Source organism: Cervus canadensis, chromosome 3 (assembly GCF_019320065.1).
Source record: "Cervus canadensis isolate Bull #8, Minnesota chromosome 3, ASM1932006v1, whole genome shotgun sequence".
NCBI classification, from domain to species: Eukaryota; Metazoa; Chordata; class Mammalia; order Artiodactyla; family Cervidae; genus Cervus; species Cervus canadensis.
The window spans coordinates 89467733-89493635 of NC_057388.1; the positions used below are offsets into that span (position 1 = coordinate 89467733).

The 25903-nt window shown below is 41.6% G+C and overlaps 1 protein-coding gene across 1 annotated transcript; it reads right to left on the reverse strand.

The window, feature by feature from the left end:
- On the reverse strand, positions 1 to 25117 carry TSGA13 (testis specific 13). Its single transcript, XM_043463733.1, has 8 exons — positions 25037 to 25117; positions 23766 to 23939; positions 20856 to 20934; positions 18265 to 18336; positions 17155 to 17361; positions 4432 to 4571; positions 3758 to 3885; positions 1 to 274 (listed from the first exon to the last, which is right to left on the reverse strand). The coding sequence occupies exons 2-8, from the start codon at positions 23786 to 23788 to the stop codon at positions 105 to 107; spliced, it is 819 nt and encodes a 272-aa protein (XP_043319668.1). The 5' UTR covers positions 23789 to 23939; positions 25037 to 25117; the 3' UTR covers positions 1 to 104.
- Between the last annotated feature and the right edge of the window lie 786 nt (positions 25118 to 25903).

Here is a 25903-nt window from a genome sequence, read left to right on the forward strand (position 1 = left end):
GAGCGGGCAGAATGAAATTTTATTTGGTTGGCACGCCCTAGATGGCGACTTCTGCAGGCCCCTCAAGTCTTTGGAGAGAAGCGGGGGCCCTGTAGGGTTTGTTTTCACTTAATGGCAGTGGCGCTTTTTATAAACCACTGCTGGGCCCTTCCATTGCGGAACTCGCTCTCTCCAGGTGCGGTTCTGGTGGGCTTCTTCTCCAGGAGTGATGAAAGGGTTAATGGTTCCCAAATCATCTGCGAAGTTGGCGAGTCGCTCCCTGACTTCTTGGAGACTGCAACAAAGCACAGGGCATCCCGAGGGAGGACACAAAATGTGAAAAATGAAAAGAGACCCATTTGGAGGGGTGAGAAACCTGGTCTTTACTCAGAGCAAGAAGGGTAGGTTTTGGACTACTGACCACCATTACCAACTTTGTTTATAATTCTTCCCTTCATCAAGACACACTTTAAAACACTACCAGTTTAGGATCTTCCCTATCTAATCCCACCCCTTTCAAATGATTCCATCTGTGACCATTTCGACACTTGTGTGTTTGTGTGTGTGTGTGTGTGTGTGTGTGTGTGTGTGTGTGTGTGTGTGTTAGTTGCTCAGTCGTGTCCAACTCTTTGCGGCCCCATGAACAGTAGCCCACCAGGCTCCTCTGTCCACAAAATTCTCCAGGCAAGAGTCCTGGAGTGGGTTGCCATTCCCTTCTCCAGGGGGTTGACACTTACATAACTCTTAGTAAGTTAAGGTACTTTCACTTGTGCATTCATATTTCTCTTAGCCCTTTCCTAAAATGTATGTTGATTTTCAGTTCTCCTGTCTGAGAGTGTAACTAAGAAGCTGTTTCTGCCTTTGGCTTCAGTATCACTTTTTCCAGATTCTCTTTCAATTTCAGCCTTTCTTGGATGCCTCTGCTGTGGGCTTGTCTTGTTCCCATCCCTCCCCTCTATTCTGAAGCATTATGCCATGTAAATATCCCTTAAATCTGTTTTCTTACTCCTACTGCTATTGCCTTAATTCAGGTCCTGTCCGTTTGTTGGACAGCCTCCTAACCAGCCTTCATGGCCCCCATCAAAACAGTTTTCTATGTAACCTTTTATTTGGATGGATGGAAGGAGGGCTTGCTAGGTTCTCTTTTGCTTGAAGTAGAGACACTGCTTCAACTTCACAATAGATTGTTTAGGAAAAGCACAGTAATTACCCTTTAGATACATAAGTAAATATCCATTCATTTTTCTTGAGGGAACCTGTAAAGTTACCATAATTCTAAGAAATTCTGCAGACTGAGATATTAAGTGTTCTGTTTAGAAGTGTAAACTGGGTTATTGGGTTACCTTAACAGAATCATGGCCTTGAAAAATCAGAGAAATTCTAATCCAGATTAGATTCTAGACCCTGGAGAAATTCTTTCTTCTAATATGGATTTAAGCTAAACTGCTGATACCCTGCATATGGTATTAATTGAGATTTAACTCCAAGTTTACTAAATATACTATTATGCTTGCCTTTTCTGGCTTATAAAGCTCAAACTTGCTTTCCATGTAGCATTTCCCTTGAAGGAAATAGATGTTCCTACATATTTATTCTGGGCCTGAAGATAAAAAGGCTTAGGGGAAAGGAGCAACCTTTTCCCCTCTCGTGGGTGAAAGGTATTGGGAGCCTAAGCAGAGATGGTGCATGTAAACCAAGAGACTCCCAAGAATGGATAATATGCTGGGGCCTGCTGGTAAGTGTGAAGGAACATGGAGGATGGAGGGGAGGGTTGAGGCTGAGCCTTAAGAGTGGCCCTTTTTATTTATTTATTTTAAAACATTTATTTGTTTGGCTGCACTGGGTCTTAGTTGCAGCATGTGGGATCTAGTTCCCTGACCTGGGATTGAACCTGAGCCCTCTGCATTGGGAGTGTGAAATCTTAGCCACTGGACCACCAGGGAAGTCCCAGAGTGGCCCCTTTTCAAACAAGATAAGTGACTCTCTGCCATCCCTGAACTTTTGTCCACATCTGTGAAGTGTTTGGGGTTTTAGTTTTGTTTGTTTGTTCTGTTTTGGCTGTTTACTGCAGCGTGTGGGATCTAGTTCCCTGACCAGGGATCAAACCCACACCCCCTGCATTGGAAGTGCAGAGTCTTAACCACTGGACTGCCAGAGAAGTCTCTATGAAGTGTTATTTAATGCCACAGTTTGGGTTTAGCTGCATATGGGGAGTTAAGAAGGTGCTTCCCTGATGGCTTAAGTGGTAAAGAATCCGCCTGCAATGCAGGAGATGTGAGAGACATGGGTTCAATCCTAGAGTCAGGAAGATCCCCTGGAGAAGGAAATAGTAACCCACTCCAGTACTCTGGCCTGGAAAATCCTATGGACAGAGGAGCCTGGTGGGCTACATTCCATAGGGTCGCAAAGAGTCAGATACAACTGAACACTCAAGCACAGGGAGTTAAGAGAGGCAGTAGGTGGATTTTGGGTGAGGTGGCATATAGGTCCAGGAGGAGCAGAGATGCTTGAAGAAGCCAGGTAAGGGATGGTAAAATATGCCCTCATGCCTCTGGAGCTGTGACTGTTGGAACTGAGGATGGTTGGCTATCACTAGAATGGCCTTGGAGAACAGAGAAGCATACCTTTGGGAGTTTCAGAAATTGCTCAAGGAGGGAAACCCCATAGAAGAAATGAACCTTATCTTGGAGCCACAGGCTAGGGAAGTCTGGGCACTCACCGATTAAACTTATAATACATAAATGTGAATTCAGTGCTCTGAAATTCTTCAGTGGGTCATAAACACTTGCTGGATAAAACCTAAGCCTTTATTTATACTAATAGACAAAGCCCTTAGTGACCTAGCCATCCATCTATCCTATGTACTGAAAATGCTATTACTGGTGCTTGATAAATATCCAACACTTAGTAAGTGACCAATAAATGTTGCTAAATGAATGATAGTTTGTGAGGAGAATTCTTACTGCACCCCTACCTTATCCGAAACCTATTCCACACTATGTCCTGCCTCAGCCCCAAGGAGACTCATGGACCTCTGAGACTCACAGCTTATCCTTTGGCCCTTTTAGAACAGTTTTCCTCAAAGTATGATATGCACACCACTGGGTAGTTTGGGGAGATACATAAACATTTTAAATTTAATTATTATGAATTTGATTGAATATATGCTGTGCTTTGTCCTTCATTCATTTCCGACTGCAACCCCATGAACTGTAGCCCACCTACAGGCTCCTCTGTCCATGGTGGCAAGAATACTGGAGTGGTTTGCCATGCCCTCCTCCAGGGAATCTTCCCAACCCAGGTCTCCTGTGTTGCAGGCGGATTCTTTACTGTCTGAGCCACCAGGGAAGCCTCACTTAAACATATAAGAGGAGGAAAAAACCCATGTGTTAGTATATCAAACCCATAATGTCAATAACATAGGACATTAGGACATAGGACAATAATTAGGATGAAACCAAAAAATAATAATTTTAAAGAAAAACATTAAGTAAATTATAGGGCAAATAACACATTGACCAAAACTAGTAACGTGTAAGTTAAGTAGTTTGGGAAACACTATGCTGGAACTTTCTTGAAATTTGAGGATTTAAACAAGGTCAAAAGCCTAGAACCACTCAGGCCTCTATCTGTTCTTGGCTTCCATGCTACACAGATAAACAGTCTCTGGAACCTCCAAGAGAGATGTTGATTTGCCCTCATCACTCATCCCCATAGGTTGTCCCTTCTGCCCACATCGCTGTCTTGTAAAGCATTGCTTTGAAAGAGAGGACCTTACCGTCATTCTTCATATCTTTTTTACAGACTGAAGCAAAGGTGAGCTGAGGGTACATTTTCTTCTGTTGCCTCAAAGTGTAGACCTTTGAATACTTCCCTTCACTCTTGAAATCCTTGTCGGTGGAAAACCTTAACAAAGAAAGTTGACTTAGTAGGTCCTAGTGCGGGGATGGGGTAAGGGTAGGGGGTTATTGAAACCAGGCACTGAATCCTCAGATTCTAGGGAAGAAGAAAGGACAGCACAATTGGAGGGTGTTCATTGGTACAGAGTGGCAGTATTTTTCAGGGGAAGGGATGCTTCTAGAACCTAGCATTGCAAGCCTATGAAGGAATTATCTCCTCTCTCCTCTCCAAACTAGATAGAGGCTGTGCCTATAACCAGTTTCAAATCAGATTGTTCCTATATCACAATCCTTCTGTGCACTGAAGGAGATTTTTTGTTGTTGTTTCCTCAAATCATAGACCTTTGACTACATCTCTTGTGAAAAATCTTAGTTTGCATTACTGTTTCTCTGTCGCTAAGGTAGAAATGTGGTTGGGGGTCACATAGGAAAACTGTCTTATTGTTATACAATTTTCCACATTCCCTATAAACAACAAGTATAAATGTTAAATTGTATTGAAGAGAGATAGTGACATAAATAAGGACAAGGGAAGAAAGAGCCAGGACTTCACCTAAACCATTGTTCTCGCTTGGATTTGGTGTCCTCCAACAGCATCAAAGGAAATACTGGTTTCAGTTCAGATCTTAACTTTTTTTTCTGAGGCATCAAGGGTAGGAAGAAGTTCGCGGTGGGCTTGTGCTGATGACTTTCCTGCAGCAACGGGAAGAAGAGTAAGTGAGGGAGTGAGCCGAGTCCCCTTGGATTAAAGGCAAAGAAAGCTAGGTTCCTGGACTAAGCTCCAGTTCCCTAAACTCATGCAACAAAACCTGCCAAAGAGGGAAGGAGGGCTACAGAAACCCAAAGAAGAGAAAGCAATTCCCTCAGTGGGCTAACACATATTCATTTCACAGCCAGATGATTTGTCCAAATTTTGGTCAGATTCCAAAGTCATTGATTAAGCTTGCACACTAGCCCTTGGTGTAAATGGAAGAATTTCCTGGGTTCTGAGGATTCACTCTTAGTGAATTACCAAACATTTGGTAATAAATTGGGAAATATTGTTGATCCATGGGATGCTACCCACCTTTCTTAGAGATGGCTGTCTCATTCACATCCCATTCTCTGCAGTGAAAAGGCCACAGAATGGGATGATTTGTGAGGTAATAATTTTGTCATTATTAAAGTCACAGAATCAAAGACTTTCAAAGGATCTTAAGGGCCATCAAGTCTAACCATTCATCTTATCCCCTCCATATCATTATCAAGTGGTCAATCTTCCTATCTCTAAAAACTTAACCTACTTAATTAATAGCTGATTGCTAATACCCTGTACCAGACCACCTGACCTGCCTCTTGAGAAACCTGTATGCAGGTCAGGAAGCAACAGTTGGAACTGGACATGGAACAACAGACTGGTTCCAAATAGGAAAAGGAGTACGTCAAGGCTGTATATTGTCATCCTGCTTATTTAACTTATATGCAGAGTACATCATGAGAAACGCTGGGCTGGAAGAAGCACAAGCTGGAATCAAGATTGCCGGCAGAAATATCAATAACCTCAGATATACAGATGACACCACCCTTATGGCAGAGAGTGAAGAGGAACTAAAAAGCCTCTTGATGAAAGTGAAAGAGGAGAGTGAAAAAGTTGTCTTAAAGCTTAACATTCAGAAAACTAAGATCATGGCATCTGGTCCCATCACCTCATGGGAAATAGATGGGGAGACAGTGGAAACAGTGTCAGACTTTATTTTTTTGGGCTCCAAAATCACTGCAGATGGTGACTGCAGCCATGAAATTAAAAGATGCTTACTCCTTGGAAGGAAAGTTATAACCAACCTAGATAGCATATTAAAAAGCAGAGACATTACTTTGCCAACAAAGGTCCATCTGGCCAAGGCTATGGTTTTTCCAGTGGTCATGTATGGATGTGAGAGTTGGACTGTGAAGAAAGCTGAGTGCCGAAAAATTGATGCTTTTGAACTGTGGTGTTAGAGAAGACTCTTGAGAGTCCCTTGGACTGCAAGGAGATCCAACCAATCCATCCTGAAGGAAATAAGTCCTGGGTGTTCATTGGGAGGACTGATGCTGAAGCTGAAACTCCAATACTTTGTCCACCTCATGCAAAGAGTTGACTCATTGGAAAAGATCCTGATGCTGGGAGGGATTAGGGGCAGGAGGAGAAGGGAATGACAGAGGATGAGATGGCTGGATGGCATCACTGACTCAATGGGCATGAGTTTGAGTAAACTCCGGGAGTTTGTGATGGACAGGGAGGCCTGGCGTGCTGTGATTCATGGGGTCGCAAAGAGTCGGACACGACTGAGCGACTGAACTGAACTGAACACCCTGTAACTTCTACCCTACAGTCCAAATTTCAGCCATGAAATAGAAAGACACTTGCTAACTGGAAGAGAAGCTACGGCAAACCTAGACAGAGTACTAAAAAGCAGAGACAACACTTTGCTGACAAAGATCCGTATAGTCAAAACTATGGTTTTTCCAATAGTCATGTACAAGTGTGAGAGTTGGACCATAAAGAAGGCTGAGCACCAAAGAATTGATCTTTGGAACTGTGGTGCTGGAGAAGACTCTTGAAAGTCTTCCCAAGAGGAGAGCAAGGAGATCAAACCAGTCAGTCCTAAAGGAAATCAACCTTGAATATTCATTGGAAGGACTGATGCTGAAACTGAAACTCCAATACTTTGGCCACCTGATGCGACAAGCTGACTCATTGGAAAAGACCCTGATGCTGGAAAAGTTGAAGGGCAGGAAGGGAAGCGGGTGACAGAGGACGAGATGGTTGGATGGTATCATTAACTCAATGGACATGAGTTTGAGCAAACTCCAGGAGATAGTGAAGGATGGGGACACCTGGCATGCTGCAGTCCATGGGTCACAAAGAGTCAGACATGACTGAGTGACTGAACAACAGCAACAACTCCAAACAGAACAAATCTAGTGTCTCTTTCATAGAGTCCTTAAATAATTTAAAGAAATCTATCACATTTCCCGAGTTCCCGCTCTCTTCCAGACTCAACATTGCCAGCACTGTGAACTTTTTTCACATGACATGGCTTTGGATTGTTCCCCGTTCTCCTGATTTCTCTCATTTTAACTCATTTGAGAAAGTTACAAATTAGATTCTTCCTAATGTGTGGCAATCTGAAATGGGAACAATATTCTAGGTGTAGCAGCTGCAGGACATATCTCATTAAAGTCCCTATTCAAATGTCATCACTGCTTCTGAGAACCTTCTCTAGCTACACCGTCTAAAATCACACCCATCACTCTCCATTCCTTTACCCTACTTTTGGGGGCACTTATTACATTAGACATTTTCTGTGCAATCATTGACTTGCTTATGGTCTGTCTACTCCACTGGAATTAAACTTTGACTTAGTCACTGACCAATCCCTGCCACAAAGCATTGCCTGGCAAATAGTAAGTGCTCAATAAATGTTGTTGAATGAATAAAAGAATGACAGAATAAGTGAATAACCAAACTAATTAGTTGACCTGTACTGAACCTTTTTGCTCAGAATTTTCAAACCTCTTTTTTAAAATGCTTGCTGCTGAATTAACCATGTCTTTTTTTATATTTGTTATTACATTTATTGGTTATTTTGTTGTATTTATTTGCTATATCAATTACATTTATTGTTTAATTCTCATAAAAATCTCATAAATTTATAAAAATCCTGTGGTTGAACCATGTCCTTTTGATTCTCATGCTCTTGAAACTATTTAATTTTGAGGAACAGGATTCATTGACATTACCTCCATTAATAGGGGTATTCATTGAAGTTACCTCCATGTATGCCTAGGACCTGTCATAGCCAATAATCTGACCACAAAAAAGCAGAAACCTTAGCAGGGCTAGATTTTAGAGCAGAAAAACAAGAATAAAACCATTATTTGGAATCCAAAGCAGCACGAGGTAAGGACACCAACTGCATGAGCTTGTCTGTCTTATCTCATATCATTTAGCATCATGCTATTAACATTTTGCTACTTTCTTCCTGTCTCCTTCTCGCTCTAGCATTCATTCCTTACTTTTGCCCTGAATGTATATATATTTTTTTTAACCTACAACTTTTGCTTCAATCTGCCCCTACCTACCTGCTACCTTCTTACTCATGGTTTGACTTTTTTCTGTCCTTCCTTTCCATGCCCTTTCAGTTTTTATTCCCATGTGCACATGTGTGCTAAGTCACTTCAGTCGTATCTGACTCTGTGACCCTATGGACTGTAGCCCACCAGGCTCTTCTATACATGGGATTCTCCAGACAAGAATACTGGAGTGGGTTACCATGCCCTCCTCCAATCTCAATGCTCTCCTCCTCCTCACACACTCTCAATCTTTTCCTTTCCCAATTCAGATGCCTGGAAGCAAGAATCTGATTAGCTCAAGGATTTTGGTTGTTGGTAGGTTACGAAACTAAGCAGGACCCTGTGGGGCTCCTGGGCACAGATCTTTCTGTCGCCTATTTCTCATTTGTAGGACTCCAGCCTCCATGACCTTCCCTGATTAGCAAACAGTTGTTATTCAAGGGAAGAGTAGTCAAGAAACCACCTGAAGCAAGATTAAAGGAACCAGAGAAGTTCATCAAGACCACCTGAGACAAGATTAAAAGCATTCAGGACCTGAATACAGCCTAATTTTATCAGCAACACCACTCATGAACTATTACTATAAAACTCTTCAAATCCTCCTAGGTTGTGACACACAGTTTCTCAGTGTAGGAGCCCACTGTGTCCCCCTTTGCCTGGCAAAGCAATGTCAATCATTAATTGTCACTTACCAATTGCATTGCCAATGACTGAACAACAGGGCATTTGCCATCTCCCTCTGCAGAGACTGAACACTGTGCCACAGCAGCTGTTGACTTTCAACACCCCCCGAGGGAATTCAGTTTGGAGTGAGGCACTCTGTGCTCCAGGGAATCTGGTGGAACAGGTCTTTAGATAGTTGGGTGTTTTTCTGTCAATTTAGTCACTCAATTGCTCTGATTCTGTGTGACCGGATAGACTGCAGCATGCCAGGCTTCCCTGTCCATCGCCAACTCCCAGAGCTTGCTCAAACTCATGTCCATCGAGTCAGTGATGCCACCTAACCATCTCATCCTCTGTCCTCCCCTTCCCCTCCTGCCTTCAATCTTTCCCAGCATCAGGGCCTTTTCTAATGAGTCAGTTCTTTGCGTCAGGTGGCCAAAGTATTGGAGTTTCAGCTTCAGCATCAGTCCAGCCAATCAATATTCAGGGCTGATTTCCTTCAGGATGGACTGGTTGGATCTCCTTGCAGTCCAAGGGACTCTCAAGAGACTTCTCTAACACCACAGTTCAAAAGCACCAATTGTTTGGCACTCGGCTTTCACTATAGTCCAACTCTCACATCCATACATGACTACTGGAAAAATCATAGCCTTGACTAGATGGACCTTTGTTGGCGAAGTAATGTCTCTGTTTTTTTAATATGGTGTCTAGGATGGTCATAAATTTTCTTCCAAGTAGCAAGCATCTTTTAATTTCATGGCTGCAGTCACCATCTGCAGTGATTTTGGAGCGCCCAAAAGTAAAGTCTATCACTCTTTCCACTGTTTTCCCATCTACTTGCCATGAAGTGATGGGACCAGATGCCATGATCTTACTTTTTTGAATATTGAGTTTTAGCCAGCTTTTCACTCTCTCTCTCATTTTAACCAAGAGGATCTTTAGAACCTCTTCACTTTCTACCATAAGGGTGGTGTTATCTGCATATCTGAGGTTATTGGTATTTCTCCTGGCAATCTTGATTCCAGCTTGTGATTCATCCAGCCCAGTATTTTGCATGATGTATTCTCCATGTAAGTTAAATAAGCAGGATGACAATATACAGCCTTGATGTATTTCTTTCCCAATTTGGAACCAGTCCATTGTTCCATGTCTAGTTCTAACTGTTGCTTCTTAACCTGCATACAGATTTCTCAGGAGGAAGGTAAGGTGGTCTGGTATTCCCATCACTTAAAGAATTTCCCACAGTTTGTTGTGATCCACACAGTCAAAGGCTTTGGCATCGTCAATATAGCAAAAGTAGTTGTTTTTCTGGAATTCTCTTGCTTTCTCTATGATCCAACAGATGTTGGCAATTTGATCTCTGATTCCTGTGCCTTTACTAAATCCAGCTTGAACATCTGCAAGTTCACAGTTCACATACTGGTGAAGCCTAGTTTGGATAATTTTGAGCATTACTTTGCTAGGGTGTGAGGGGAGTGCAATGTTTAAACATTCTTTGATGTTGTCTTTCTTGGATTGGAATTGAAACTGACCTTTTTTCCAGTCCTGTGCCACTGCTGAGTTTTCCAAATTTGCTGACATATTGAGTGCAGCACTTTCACAGCATCATCTTTTAGGATTTGAAATAGCTCAACTGGAATTCCATCACCTCTGCTAGCTTTGTTCATAGTCATGCTTTCTAGGGCCCACTTGACTTCGCATTCCAGAATGTCTGACTCTAGGTGAGTGATCACACCATCATGATTATCTGGGTCATGAAGATCCTTTTTATATAGTTCTTCTGTGTATTCTTGCCACCTCTTCTTAATATCTTCTGCTTCTGTTAGGGCCATACCATTTCTGTCCTTTATTGTTCCCATCTTTGCATGAAATGTTCCCTTGGTATCTCTAATTTTCTTGAAGAGATCTCTAGTCTTTCCCATTCTATTGTTTTCCCCTATTTCTTTGCACTGATCACTGAGGAAGGCTTTCTTATCTCTCCTTGCTATTCTTTGGAACTCTGCATTCAAATTTGGGTATATCTTTCCTTTTCTCCTTTGCCTTTCACTTCTCTTCTTTTCTCAGCTATTTGTGAGGCCTCCTCAGACAACCATTTTGCCTTTTTGCATTTCTTTTTTTGGGGGATGGTTTTGATCACCACCCCCTCTACAATGTCACAGACCTCCATCCATAGTTCTTCACACACTCTATCAGATCTAATAATCCCTTGAATCTGTTTGTCACTTCCACTGTATAATCCTAATGGATGTGATTTAGGTCATACCTCAAGGGTCTAGTGGTTTTCCTTACTTTCTTCAATTTAGTCTGAATTTTGCAATAAGGATTTCATGATGTGAGCCACAGTCAGCTCCTGGTCTTGTTTTTCCTGACTGTATAAAGCTTCTCAATCTTTGGCTGCAAAGAATATAATCAACATGATTTCATTATTGACCATCTGGTGATGTCCATGTGTAGAGTCTTCTCTTGTGTTGTTGGAAGAGGGTGTTGCTATGACCAGTGTGTTCTCTTGGCAAAACTCTGTTAGCCTTTGCCCTGCTTCATTTTGTACTCCAAGGTCAAACTTGCCTGTTACTCTAGGTATCTGTTTACTTCCTGCTTTTGCATTCCAGTCCCCTATGATGAAAAGGGCATCTTTTTTTGGTGTTAGTTCTAGAAGGCCTGGTAGGTCATCATAGAACTGTTCAACTTCAGCTTCTTTGGCACTAGTAGTTGGGGCACAGACTTGGATTACTGTGATTTTGAATGGTTTGCCTTGGAAATGAACAGAAATCTTTCTGTTGTTTGTGAGATTGCATCCAAGTACTGCATTTAGGACCCTTTTGTTGACTATGAAGGCTACTTCATTTCTTCTACCTACAGTAGTATATAATGGTCATCTGAATTAAATTCACCCATTCCAGTCCATTTTAGTTCACTGATTCCTAGAATGTTCACTCTTGCCATCTTCTGTTTGACCACTTCCAATTTACCTTGATTCATGGATCTAACATTCCAGGTTCCTATGCAATGTTGTTCTTTATACATCGGACTTTACTTCCTTCACCAGTCACATCCACAGCTGGGCATTGTTTTCGGTTTGCCTTCGTCTCTTTCTTCTTTCTGGAGTTATTCTTCTACTCTTCTCCAGTAGCATATTGGGCACCTAAAGACCTGGGGAGTTCATCTTTCAGTGTCATTTCTTTTTTGCCTTTTCATATTGTTCACGAGGTTTTCAAGGTAAGAATACTGAAGTGGCTTGCCATTACCTTCTCCAGTGGACCACATTTTGTCAGAACTCTCCACCATGACCTGTCCATCTTGGGTTGTCCTACATGGCATGGCTCCTATTTGCATTGAGTTAGACAAGGCTGTGGGTGTTTTTAGGAACAGAATTTATGATCTCAATCCTTGTATCTCCTCATATCTAGAAAAGTACTAAATCCCTTCATGGTGACATCAACTCTTCATAACTAGCAGAAAACCTTTTGTAAAGTGAGTGCCTGACTGCACTGAACTCCCTCTTCACCAAAATTTTATATATATTGACCTTGCCCCACTCCCTCTTTGGAGCAGTCTCTCAGAGCTCTCTGAGATGCTGCCTCCCAGGCTGCAGTCCTCATTTTGCCCCAAATAAACCTTAACTCACAACTCTTAAGTTGTACATCTTATTTAGTCAAGAGCAATAAGTCTATTCTTTTCTATTTCACCCAAAATTCTGTCTCTGAGATTTGCTTCGGTACCAGTGTACTAATGCCAAACTTTTGGCCTCAGTTGGTTTTGGTTTGGTTTCAGTTTTTGTTTGGTGGTTTGGTTTAACAGCACCAATCTATAGCACAGGTCACTAAGCAGCCTATGAGATTGACTTCCCTGGGTCTAGTGTCCTCCTGAGTCTAGTTACTCAGAATATGGCCTTTCTTCACAAACTGTGGTAGGGCCATGTTACTTAGAAAGGGCTGTGAGTATAACAACCACTGTGATAGACATGTCTGGTCCATTCTTCAACTTGATTGCTAATACCCACACTCTTCTTATACACATGTCTGGATGTAGCAAAAGAATGCTTCCTTTGTATATAGTCTTAGGCTCACAAAAGATTGCCACATTTGTCTAGTAAGACAAGGAGGGATGCAGCATGAATATTCAAGAGGCATTCTAGATATTGGGCATTTCCATCTTCTTGGACTTGTTCCAAATCGCCCCATAAAATTACCATGCTGCCAGTCTTCAACAATCAAAGCCTTACTACTGTCTATTAATACAATTTGGCTGGTACTGTAATTTACTCATGAATAGGATCAGGTCCCGCATGTGACCTGCAAGGCTCACAAAGTGGCAGCTGTTGGAAGGAAGCTCTTCTTGCACCAAGGTTACATGATAGTCTTGTATTTCCTTCTCTACCTTGAGCAAGGCAACCCTGGCCTGGCATTTGTTCCTCTCAGTGTATATTACCCACTACCAGGAGAACAATCACTGAGCTTATGCTCAAATGGCACAAATTCTGAGACCCAAGAAATCACAGGCAATGAATCAATTAACTCCTCTGTCAGCTTATATTGTTGGATGTTAGCATTTTATCTTCCATTTGGAAAGGAATCTTTCATTGCCATCCATCTAGCAATGGAGGAAATACTAACTCTAAATTAACCACATGTTATTATAATGGTCTATCTTGGGTAATTCCACTCCCAGCATCATATTTATGTTATAATTAGATTTTTTGTTAACACTTTCACTTATTTAATTTCTTCTAGTTATATTAGCAGAGAAGGCAATGGCACCCCACTCCAGTACTCTTGCCTGGAAAATCCCATGGATGGAGGAGTCTGGTAGGCTGTGGTCCATGGGGTTGCTAAGAGTCGGACACGACTGAGTGACTTCACTTTCACTTTTCACTTTCATGCATTGGAGAAGGAAATGGCAACCCACTCCAGTGTTCTTGCCTGGAGAATCCCAGAGACAGGGGAGCCTGGTGGGCTGCCGTCTATGGGGCTGCACAGAGTTGGACATGACTGAAGTGACTTAGCAGCAGCAGCAGCAGTTATATTAGGTCCACTCTTATGGCTGTCAAGATCTTTTTTCACAAGAAAGACACACATACACACACACACACATATTTTTGGCCACACCACAAGGCTTATGGGATCTTGGCTCTCTGACTAGAGACTGAACTAGGGCCCCTAGCAATGAAACCCCAGAGTCTTAACCACTGGATTGCCAGGGAGTTAAAGATCTTTTTTAGATCATGATTCCTAAATATATTTTGAATTGGTTTTCTTCATTTTCTGTTATTGATTTAGTTCTGTCAACTACAAATTGGCACTGGCCTGTCAAGTGCAAATTGGCGCTTGCCAAGAGCATGTGCCAGTGACTGAACAACAACAGGGGCATTTACACCTGCCTCTGCAGAGATTGAATCCTGTCCGATTTTCAACACTCTGAAGAGAAATCAGGGTGGAGAGCCACTGTGTGCTCCAGGGAAACTGGTGGAACACGTCTTTAGATAGATATTTTCAGGAACCAATAATGATTCCAGTCCTTCAGTTCAGTTCACTTCAGTCTATCAATCATGTCCCTGACTTTTGCAACCCCATGGACTGCAGCATGCCAGGCTTCCCTGTCCATCACCAACTCCTGGAGCTTGTTCAGGCTCATGTTCATTGAGTTGGTGATGCCATCCAACCATCTCATCATCTGTCGTCCCCTTCTCCTCCCTTCAATCTTCCCCGGCATCAGGGTCTTTTCTAATGAATCAGTTCTTCAATCCATACATGAGTACTGGAAAAACCAAAGCTTTGACTATACATCCCAATCCTTGCCTCTCCTCATATCTAGAAAAGAACTAAATCCCTTCATGGTGACATTAGCCCCTCATGACTAGCAGAAAACCTTTTGTAAAATAAGTGTTTGATTGCACTGAACTCCCCTTTCACCAAAATCTTATATATTGACCTTCCTCCACAACCTCTTTGGAGCAGTCTCTCAGAGCTATCTGAGGTGCTGTCTCCTGGGCTGCAGTCCTGATTTTGTCCCAAATAAAACTTAACTCACAAGTCTCATGCTGTTTATCTTTTTTAGCTGACAATTAAATTCTTCAGCATGTCTCACCTTGACAATTGTAACAACAAAATAGTTGTTGTTCAGTCATGTCTGACTCTTTGCAGTCCCATGGACTGCAGCCCACCAGGCTTCCTTGTCCTTCACCATCTCCTGGAGCTTGCTCAAACTCATGTCCATCGAGTAGTGATGTCATCCAACATCTTGTTCTCTGTCCTCCCCTTCTTCTCCTGCCTTCAATCTTTCCCAGCATCAGGGTATTTTCTAATGAATTGGCTCTTTGATCAGGTGGCCAAATATTGGAGCTTCAGCTTCAGCATCAGTCCTTCCAATGAATATTCAGACTTGATTTCCTTTAGGATTGACTGGTTTGATCTCCATGCAGTCCGATGGACTCTCAAGAGTCTTCTCCAGAACCACAGTTCAAAAGCTTCAATTATTTGGTTCTCAGCCTTTTTTATGGTCCATCTCTCACATCTGTACATGACTACTGGAAAGACCATAGCTTTGACTAGACGGATCTTTGTTGGCAAAGTAATGTCTCTGCTTTTTAATATACTGTCTAGGTTTGTCATAGCTTTTCTTCCAAGGAGCAAGTGTCTTTTAATTTCATGGCTGCAGTCACCATCTGCAGTGATTTTGGAGCCCAAGAAAGTAAAGTCTGTCACTGTTTCCATTGTTTCCCCATCTACTTGCCATGAAATGATGAGACCAGATGCCATGATCTTAGTTTTTGAATGTTGAGTGATAGTTAATCTTTGTGATTTTTATCTCCTCTGCAACTATTATACTTTTCTCTCAACTTCCATAAAAGATCTTTCTAAACTGCAGATTTGGTTATACTTTTTAACTCCTGCCATTTACTCTCTTATTGCTGCTGTTCAGTTGATAAGTCATGTCTGACTTTTTGTGATCCCATGGACTGCAGCATGCCAGGCTTCTCTGTCCTCCACCATCTCCTGGAGTTTGCTCAGAGTCATGTCTGTTGAGTCCATCATGCTATCTAACCACCTCATCCTCTGCCGCCGTCTTCCCCTTTGCCTTCAATCTTTCCCAGCATCCAGGTATTTTCCAATGAGTCGGCTCTTTGGCTGTTCACATCAGGTGGCCAAAGTATTGGAGCTTCAGCCTTAGCATCATTGGTCCTTCCAGTAAATATTCAGGGTTGATTTCCTTTAGGATTGACTGGTTTGATCTCCTTGCAGTCCAAGGGACTCTCAAGAGTCTTCTCCAGTACCACCATTTACTCTGTTACATTCCCCTAAATGCACCTCACTTTCTCATGAATCTATGCCTCTGCTTTTCCCATTGATTAGAATATCTTCTTTTATTTTTGGTTAGGGTTCACCTCCTTTGCCAAACCTCCCTGATTATTTCCTTTCCTCCAACAAAGATACTGTTCTCTACTGTATATTAGTATATCTTGTATATTCTTTTATTACTCGCATATTCTAGTATATTATATTAATAATTACTTTGTATATCTCATTTATTGATCTGTCTCTCCTGTTAGACTCCGAATTCCTTTAAGATAGAAACTGTCCTGTAATCACCTTTATATTTTAGTTCTTAGCTTAGCATGTATCTAGCATTTGTCCTGGGCTTGCTTGGTGGCTCAGTGGTAAGGAATCCACCTGCCAATGCAGGAGATGTGGGTTCAATACCTGGGTCAGGAAGATTCCCTGAAGAAGAAAATGGCAACCCATTCCAGTGTTCTTGCCTGGGAAATCCCATGGACAGAGGCACCTGGCGGGCTACAGTCCTTGTGGTCGCAAAAGAGTCAGACACAACTAAACAACAACCACAGTTTATAACAGAGCCCCAAATATCTGGCTGCTGGGATAGTAAATTTTCTGTTCCTCTTCCCTCTTGATACCCAAGAGCTATGGGTGGAGAGCATAACTCTTCCCGTTTAGATATTCATTTCTGTTCCTTACTTGTCATTCCAGATTTATCTGTTGCTACTTTATACTCAAAGTATCCGCCTGCAATGTGGGAGACCTGGATTCAGTCCCTGGGTTGGGAAAATTCCCTGGAGGAGGGCATGGCAACCCACTCCAGTATTCTTGCCTGGAGAATCCCATGGATAAAGGAGCCTGGTGGGCTACAGTCCATGGGTCACAAAGAGTCAGACACAATTGAGCAACTAACCACAGCACTTTATACTCAATTAGAAAGCCAGTGGCTAGTTTACCCTTTGTTAATTACAAATATCTTTGATCAAGGAAGAACAATTTTTTTACTAAGACCTTCTTTTCTCTGTGCAATGAATGAAGTTTCATGACCCAAGTTTGTACAGCTCTGATTCAGAGTATTTCCCAGGCCCTCAGATTCTGTTTGGTGAAGCATGTGGCAAAGAATAAGAAGAAAGTAGTTGGCCCTGAGTACCATCTTCCATGTTAAGTTAGCTCCCTTCTTCAAGCTAACTGCTAGTTCCTCAGGATCCTTACTCATGATGCCAGGAAACTTCCCCAGGTGTTCTTACCTTGAGCAGTAACTCATTGGAAAAGTATTTTGGTGTGATGTCCTTTCCTTGATGATCTATCGGGCAGGGAAGTGGGTTGTTGGTCAGAATCAGTAAGGTCTTATCCTGATCATACTCTATTACTTTTAACATGAAGCTTCGAATTTTCCTGTTTCGAGCCAGGAATTTCTGCAGTGCAGTGGGCTTCAAAGGCTCATAGTACTGGGCCTGAGCAGACAGAAAATTTTCCAGAGAGACAAAGGGATTAGATCAAGGGCAGATTAACTGATTGGTTAGCTAATCTTTTGCCTCTAAGGGGTAGGGACAGAGAAGCTGGACAGGGCCTGACTAAATCTGCTCAAAAACTTGTTTTACAGAAAATGTCTGAAGCTTTCAGTCCCTTTCTCCTCTCAGAACATTTCCCTGCAAATCCACCAAGGGGCTGGGGAAATGAGATGGGAAAGTTTCCACATAAAAAGGAACAGAGAGGACTTAATGCTTGTGAAAAAGTGTAACATTGTGTCCAACAACAATAGGGCCAACAGAAGTTTCTATGTTAAACCTAAATGGCCTTCTCTACAAGGCTGTGGCAGAGTGGACCATGAGGTACCAAATCTCTGATCCCAGGGAGCCCTGAGGAGGCCAACACAGCTCTCATCTACCTCTTCCCACCCACCAACGTTTCTCCAGGCACAACCACATTAAAAGGCAGAATAAGCACAATGTCAAAAAGGAAAAACAGTCACAAAAAGAGCCGGTCACTTTAGATGTGGTGGGGGAAGGGGGAGGCCCACTAAATTTGCTTTTCCATCAGTAGGTGGATGGCAGGGGACTAGGGAGGGAGGAAGGGAGAGGGAGAAAACAGAATACTTCCTAATGAGACATATGTTTTCTCAACATAAGAAAAAAAAGTCAGCTGCAGGGCCTACTTTCTTCACAGCCCCACCCTCCTCCCTCGCCACCGTTCCCATCAGCGCCCTGAGACAGCTCTGCTTCCCGGTCCCAGGAGGATGCACAGGCACAGTAGCTGGTGGCACTTGGGGGCACTTGGGTTATTCTCTGCACTGGGCCTCGGCACCGCAGCTGAAACTTGCTCTTGGAGACTGTGGGGGAATGCTTTTTATCACCTACCAAATTTGGATGGACTGTGTAATGGTGCAGGTTCTTTAGAACAAATTTTGATTGCCCGACTGCATCAATAACCTAGAGAAAATAAACAAAATATTAGTGTTTCAAGTTGCGCCTATCCTAAACAATATTCCATTCCTTACTCCACCTCAGTCCAGCTAAAATCTGGTCTCTAACTCAAATTAAGTGAGAAGAACTTCATGTTCTGCACCCTGGGTTGCTGGAATGAGAGCCATAACCTGCAGAGCTAAGTTCTAAGGCGTCCTGACAGAGCAGCTTGTATATGGAAATGTGGACCAGCTGTGTGAAATGTTAGGGGTCATTAGGAGGTGAAGCGGTGAAATAGACAAGGACGGCATCAAAGTTTAGACAAATCACCCCAAGGGTTTACACCTCTTTCCTCTGCCTTTCCCATTTCTGTAGGAAGGAAAGCAGATAAAAAGAAGCGGAAAGAAAAAAATGAAGGACAATCTTTAAGGAGAAAAGCAAGTTACAGAAGGACAATAACTTAAGGGTTGTGAGTGGAAGAAAGTCCTGGGGATAACTGCTTGCTGAGCTGGGGGGTGGCACACAGGAAGAGAGAAATAGCAGTGCACTCTGCATTTTTTAAAAAATAATTTTGCGATTTATGATTCTTCCAGAAATGTAGTAAAGAGTAATTTAATTTTGGTAACACTTCTGTCTGAGAAGTGTGGAAGTGTTAGTTGTCCAGTTGTGTCTGACTGTTTGCAGTCTCATGGACTGCAGCCTGCTAGGCTCCTCTGGCCTTGAAATTCTCCAGGCAAGAATACTGGAGTGGGAGTCATTCCCTTCTGCAGGGGATCTTCCCGACCCATGGACCAAACCCAACGTGTACCGCATTGCAGGCAGATTCTTTACCGTCTGAGCCACCAGGGAAGCCCCAGCCCTTCTGCCTGCCGTTTTGCATTTATCTGCCAGTGGTGGTGCTGGTGGATTGTTTGAGTGTCATGCCTGGTGGTAGAGTTGCTGGGCCTGTTCCACCTCCTGCTGACTCCGGGGTTATTGTCTGGCCCTAGATAATCTAAGAATGAGTCAAAGGCATGAGAACACAAGGAGATAAAAAAAACTCTGAGTTACCTCCTTCGGGCTTGGTCTGATGAGAAATTAGATAAAGAGCACAATCCTGTGTGTGGATCAGCATTTCTAAAGATCGCCTGTTCTCAAGAAGGTGATGGGGTAAGATGAGATTCAGAAGAAAGGGAACTGCACAGGCAAATAGAGTAAGAAGGTGAATGAAAAAGAGGGAGATAGTAAGGAGCAACAGAACTGTGTGGTGAGGGGAGGTGTTATGCTCCAGGAGGAAAACGCCAGGAGTTGGCAATTTTCAGGGGTTGGAGGAGGACTAGGAGAAGGACTAGCAGAGCCATGCCATACATTCCTTTAGGGATGGTGGGAAGCAATAGGGGGCAAATCCAAAGATGTACTTATTTAATTTATACTACTTATTGTAAAACTGGAGTCCCTGGGTTCAAAACAAAAATACATTTGAAAATCTTGCTTCACAGATGTGATATATAGTATATAACATTTAGAATCATAAACATCTTGGAAAAATTTTGGGGGGAGAAGATGCAAAGGCTTCTTTTATAGTATATTTAAAAATTAATTTTGGGGGGGAAAGCCTCTGGAAATTTTTCTGAGGTATTACATCTTTTTCCAAATTAGTCTCCAGCAGTTAACTAAGATCCCCTGGAGTAGGAAATGGTACCCCACTCCAGTATTCTTGCCTGGAAAATTCCATGGGCAGAGGAGCCTGGCAGGCTGCAGTCCATGGGACCACAGAGTCCGTCACGACTGAGTGACTAAGTGCACACACACATGTAAAAATGTCTAAATTGAAGTATGTTTTTAGTTTTACGTTGAATTGCACTATCTCTGGCTGATGAAATGAAAGTTGACCCAGAAAATTAGCTTGAATATGATTAGAGTATGTTTTTAGCTTTATGTTGAATTGTACTATCTCTGGCTGATGAAATAAAAGTTGACCCAGAAAATTTACTTGAATGTGATAAACCTAGGGAAGTAACCAAGCTACCCAATGGAGTTTTGTTTTAAGAAGTGATCACAATATCTAGTTTAAGTCAGGATTTAATGTTCACTCATGTCCTAAAATAGATTTCTGGTCCCTGGGTTTTGAGCCATGATTCTTTGTTGATATGTCCCTGTCTCTTCCCTTTTCTTTTCCCACTTCCCTGGTGGCTCAGATGGTAAAGCATCTGCCTAAAATGCGGGAGACCCGGTTTGATCCCTGGGTCAGGAAGATCCTCTGGAGAAGGAAATGGCAACCCACTCCAGTATTCTTGCCTGGAAAATCCCATGGACGGGGGAGCCTGGTAGCCTACAGTCCATGGGGTCGCAAAGAGTTGGACACGACTGAGCGAGTTCACTTTCTTTCTTCCCTTTTCTATGTCTCTGTTTCTCTTTCATTAAATTAGATAAATTAACCTGCTTTCTATATGAATCTTGACTACTTTTTGCTTTTCAACAGGAAGTTTGTGAGACCCTGCTTATAAAGTACTCTAAGCAACTCCAAAGAAAGATTATAAATGAACATTGCTAATGTTCTTTCTTACCTCATCACTATCAAAAAATATTTCTTTCTCAAATGTAACTGGGCTAGTTCTGGAAGTCCTTGGTTTGCCATGTTGAGACCTAAAAAAGAAGCAGAATACCCAATTATAATTTTCTTACTCAAAGGTGTGGTCTTCTACACGTTCTTGACCTCCCTCAATGAAGTTTGGGAGCCAAACTTAAAGGAGCCAATTTAGGTGATCATTAATTGCATATGTTTGAATGTGGGAGGAGAAGGGGATGACAGAGGGTGAGATGGTCGGATGGCATCACCGACTCAATGGACATGAGTTTGTGTAATCTCTGGGAGTTGGTGATGGACAGGGAGGCCTGGCGTGCTGCAGTCCATGGGGTCACAAGAGTCAGACACTACTGAGCAACCAAACTGATCTGAATTGCATATATATGGGTAGCAAAGAAAAGGATTCATTATTCAGCCTGCATGCTAGGGGAAAACCAAACTTCATTTTGAAGAGTTTAGCAAGCGGGATTTCTTAGAGACACGATGACAATTGATACGTTGATTACTCCTAAAGTAGCAGTTTTAAGAAATGAAAATTAAAACCACAATAGGCTATCACCTCACATCTGTCAGAATGGTTATAATCAAAAAGAACACAAATAACAATTATTGAAGAGGATGTGGAAAAAAGGAAGCCCTCATATATTGTTTGTGGGGATGTAAATTGGTGCAGCCACTGTGGAAAACAGTATGATGTTTCCTTAAAACAAAAAAAAACAACAACTAAAAATGGAACTACCATGAGACCCAGCCATTCTACTCCTGGGTATATATATATATATATATTTAAAAGTCTGAAAATGCTAATTAAAAAAAATACATGTACCTCAATATTTATAGCAAATATTTACAATCGCCAAAATATGGAAACAACCTTAAATTGAATAGATAAAGAAGATATGGTATGGCACTTCCCTGGTGGCTCAGTGGTAAAGAGTCTGCCTGCTAATGAAGGAGAGACAGGTTTGATCCCTGATCTGGGAAGATCCCACATGCTGCAGAGCAAGAGCAACTAAACCCATGCACCACAACTATTGAGGCTGTGCTCTAGAGCCCAGAATTGCAACTCCTGAGCCCAAGTGCCCTTGAGCCTGAGCTCTGCAAGAGAACCCATTGCAGTGAGAAATCCACACATGGCCCCTAAAGAGTAGCTCCCACTCCTCAACTAGAAAGAAACCTGCAGAGCAACAAAGACCTATCACACCCCAAAAAATAAATAGGAGATAAAGATTATATAAAAAAAGAAAATGTGGTATGTATATAAAATGGACTATTACTCAGCCATAAAAAGAATGATATTTTGCCATTTTCAACAGCATGAATGGACTGGGAGGGTATTATGCTAAAGTGAAGTAAGTCAGACAGAGAAAGACAAATATTATATGATATCACTTCTACATGGAATCTAAAAAAAAAATAAACTCTGACTGTAACAGAAGAGAAGCATACTTACAGATATGGTGAGCAAACTAGTGATCACCAGTGGGGAGTGAGGAGGGGGAGGGGCAAGACAGGAGTGGGAGATTAAGAGGTACAAACTGCTATGTGGAAGACAAATAAGACACAGGGATATATTCTACAACACAGGGAATACAGCCAATATTTTATAATAACTTTAAATGGATTATAACATTTAAAAATTGTGAATTACCATGTTGTACACCTGAAACGTATATGATATTGTACATTAACTATACCTCAATAAAAAAAAATAGAGATTTTAGATCATTCAAGGAACTGGTCTAGTTGACTATTTAAGCAAATGCTTTTGTGCAACTGGACCATGACAATATTCTTAAATTATAAATACTGTTTTATAGACCTACCTGCCTACTCTTCTCTACATGGAAACAATTCTGCCTTAGCCAATAATTAGCCAATAATTCCACGAGAAGGGATATAGTTAGTGGAACATCACAACTAAATTTCCAGTTCTTAATGACTGCTTGGATTACTGGTTCCCTCAGGTACCTAAGCATAGCTGTTTCCCTACCTAGAATTAAGATAATAAAAATAATCATCAGTTACAAATATTCTCGCAATCTATGCTTTCACTTACTTTCCCATCTCCCCTCCCCCAGATACCAGTTCCCTCTGGGGAAAAGGGGGGGGGGTGCAAAAGTTGCAATATTTAGTAACAAAGTATTTTGATTCCTTGACTAATTCTTAGGAAGCCCATTTACTGTTCAAACATGGTGAAAGATGCACATCAATAAGATTGGGTTAATGGTGAAAATAAATAACCTGCTTTCTCTTTGGAGTTTAAACTAGCTTAAATTAAGCTTATGGTTGATTCACACTGTTATACAGCAAAACCAATACAATGTTGTAAGGCAATTATTCTCCAATTAAAAATAAAGATAGAAAAACAAAAATCCCCACTATATTATCAGCTTTATTGTAGCACTTTTCAAAATGCTTCTTTGGTATCTAAAAGGCAGCAGAGGATCCCAGATGCTCTTGTTCAAGGCCAATTTAAGGCATAGATCAACCTGAAAATGCTCCTTCAACCCAGCAGTGTCCATCTCTGACAGCCTGGTGCTTTCTTTTTGGTAAAGCTACTCTAGTTGCTGCATGAAACACAGCCCAAGATCTGATTATTGATCCGAGAACTGTCAATTAAAATGTTGTATTTAAAAAAATTTTTTTTTCCTATTTTTTGACCATGCCACGTAGCATGCAGGATCTTAGTTCCCTGATTGGGGATAAAACTCGTGCTCCCTGCAGTGGAAGCACAGAGTTTTAACCACTGGATCACCAAAGAGGTCTCTAAAATGTTGTTAATTGAGCATCTACTCTGTGACTAGTACTGTTCAAAGTGATATGGGCTACAAAATAAGTCTGTATTAGAAGGTAGTTATAACTTAGTTGGGCAAACAAGACTACACACTTGATTTGTGTCTTTTGGCCCATTGCTGTTCACTGCTAAGTGGGCCAGCTGAGGCAAGTAGTCACCGAGAGGCCAAACTCCGTGCCTCTAAATCGTCCACGTTCTGCAGGGGTTCAGTTCAATGCAAACATTCTCTTCTTAGCACATTCTATGTGCTCAGCCCCATTCTTGATCCTGGATGGGAAACAAGAGGAGACAGCAGTGCCCTTGTGAGTGCAGAAAATGCATGAGATGTGATGATCCTTGCCCTCAAGAACTTAACTTTAGTTGGTAAATGCAGGGAGGGAAGAGGAAGTGATTGTTACATGTGAAAAAATAATGACAACTACATGCTAACATATTAGGTAAATCAATTCATTTCTTGGGGCCTCAATTTCCTCATCTGTGAAAAATGGAGTTGACAAAATGATTTAAAGGTGACATTCCAACTCCATGATAGTGGTGAAATTTACCTACATGAAGACATTAAAAAAAATTCCTGTGTCAGTCGTGGGTGAAATTAGGAGGAGTAGCCATTCTGTACTATATACCTCCCCTCTCAATATGATATTTTTCCAGTTATTAGGCCTGACTGGAGGGTTATTTTGGTTTTGTTTTTTTTTGCTATTGTTGTTTGAAGTAACAACATATAAAAGTGGAGAGGTAGAATGAGGTCAAATTAAGGAGACCCAGACAATTAAATTGGAGAAGGAAATGGCAACCCACTCCAGTACTCTTGCCTGGAAAATCCCATGGATGGAGGAGTCTGATGGGCTACTGTCCAAAGGGTCGCAAAGAGTCAGACACGACTGAGTGGCTTCACTTCCTTCTGACAATTAAGTAGAGGTTTCAGTTCAGTTCAGTTCAGTCGCTCAGTCGTATCCGATTCTGCAGTAAGGCCTATTAGCCCAAGCGCCAATAAAGCTTATGAGTTTGGAGGAAAGATCATATTAGTAATAATAGTGTCCATAGGTGATTGTTTGCAGTTTGTCTAGACATAAACACTAAATGTACTGTCTAGTGATAACTAAACTGAGCTAAACTCTGCAAATCCCCTTTAAGGGAAACAGACTAGTAAGCTTTTCATCCTTTTCTCATGTCTAATTTTTCTGGAATTGTGGGTCTAGCTCATGTTTAGATTGAAACTAAAATAAATAGAAGCCAGCAAATGGGGGTGGGGTGGGGGGGTGCAAGGCTTCTGCTGCTTGTCTGCAACCCAGGGTGGGGAAAAACATCACACAAACACAAACACTTCATCTAAAATAAGAATAGAAAGATCTAGTGTACAGTACCTTGAAGGACATAGGGAAATCTTAGTTTGGGGGGAAGGGGGAATTCCTTGACCTGGAAACTGTCCATTTTCAAAATATTCTAGAGGAGACACAGGGTGTTTGTGATGAAAAGGCAGTCTAGAATGTTCTATGTTGGAGTCAGAGAATGGAAAGCACAGAGATTTTAAACAAAATCTGCTACAATCTGCTCCAACTTGTTTTTCTAACCTATGACTCCCCAACATACCACATACTGATTTTTTCACTATATCTTTAGAAAAATTTTATTGAAGTATCTTTGATTTATAATGTTGTGCTAATTTCTACTGTATAGCAAAGTGATTCAGTTATATATATATATATATTCTTTTCATGTTCTTTTCCATTTTGGAAGATATTGAATATAGTTCCCTGTGCAATACAGTAAGGATGTATTTTCACTGTATCTTAATCAGCCTCTGCCTAGCCAATGGTTTTAGCTTATCCCTCAAACACATTTATAAAGTAAGCATTTATTTATCTTATTCTCCAAACTCCAAACTCTCTTCCCAACCTCTTCAATCCATTTGAGTCTTCCTCTTTCTTTATGCTACTTCTCAGACCTTTCTTCTTGGGAGAAGACTTTTCATATCAATCCAATCTCACACTCTAGCCTGCAGGTTCTGTTTTTCTCGAGCTGCAATTACATAATAAATTGTTGCTCTGCGTGTGCTTTTCTTATATGTAGGGTGTTTGTCTCCTAGGCAGTAAGCTCTGCTTTATATCAGGCATTCAAAATCAGTTTTATTTATTTCAATATATTTATCAAACATCTGAGACCTGTTAGGCACCATCCTAGGTAATGGAAACCAAATATAAATTAGATGTAGTCTTCAACCTCAAGGAGCT

Bases quoted from the DNA above. Each gene is read 5' to 3' on its own strand.
- TSGA13 (XM_043463733.1), bottom strand. From the start codon at position 23,788: ATGGGCCAAAAGACACAAATCAA. The intron at 20,935-23,765 runs GTGTGTAGTCTT...CTTCTTTTTTAG, and splicing joins GGCCAAAAGACACAAATCAA to GTCTCAACATGGCAAACCAA. The intron at 18,337-20,855 runs GTAAGAAAGAAC...TATTTTCTCTAG, and splicing joins TATTTTTTGATAGTGATGAG to GTTATTGATGCAGTCGGGCA.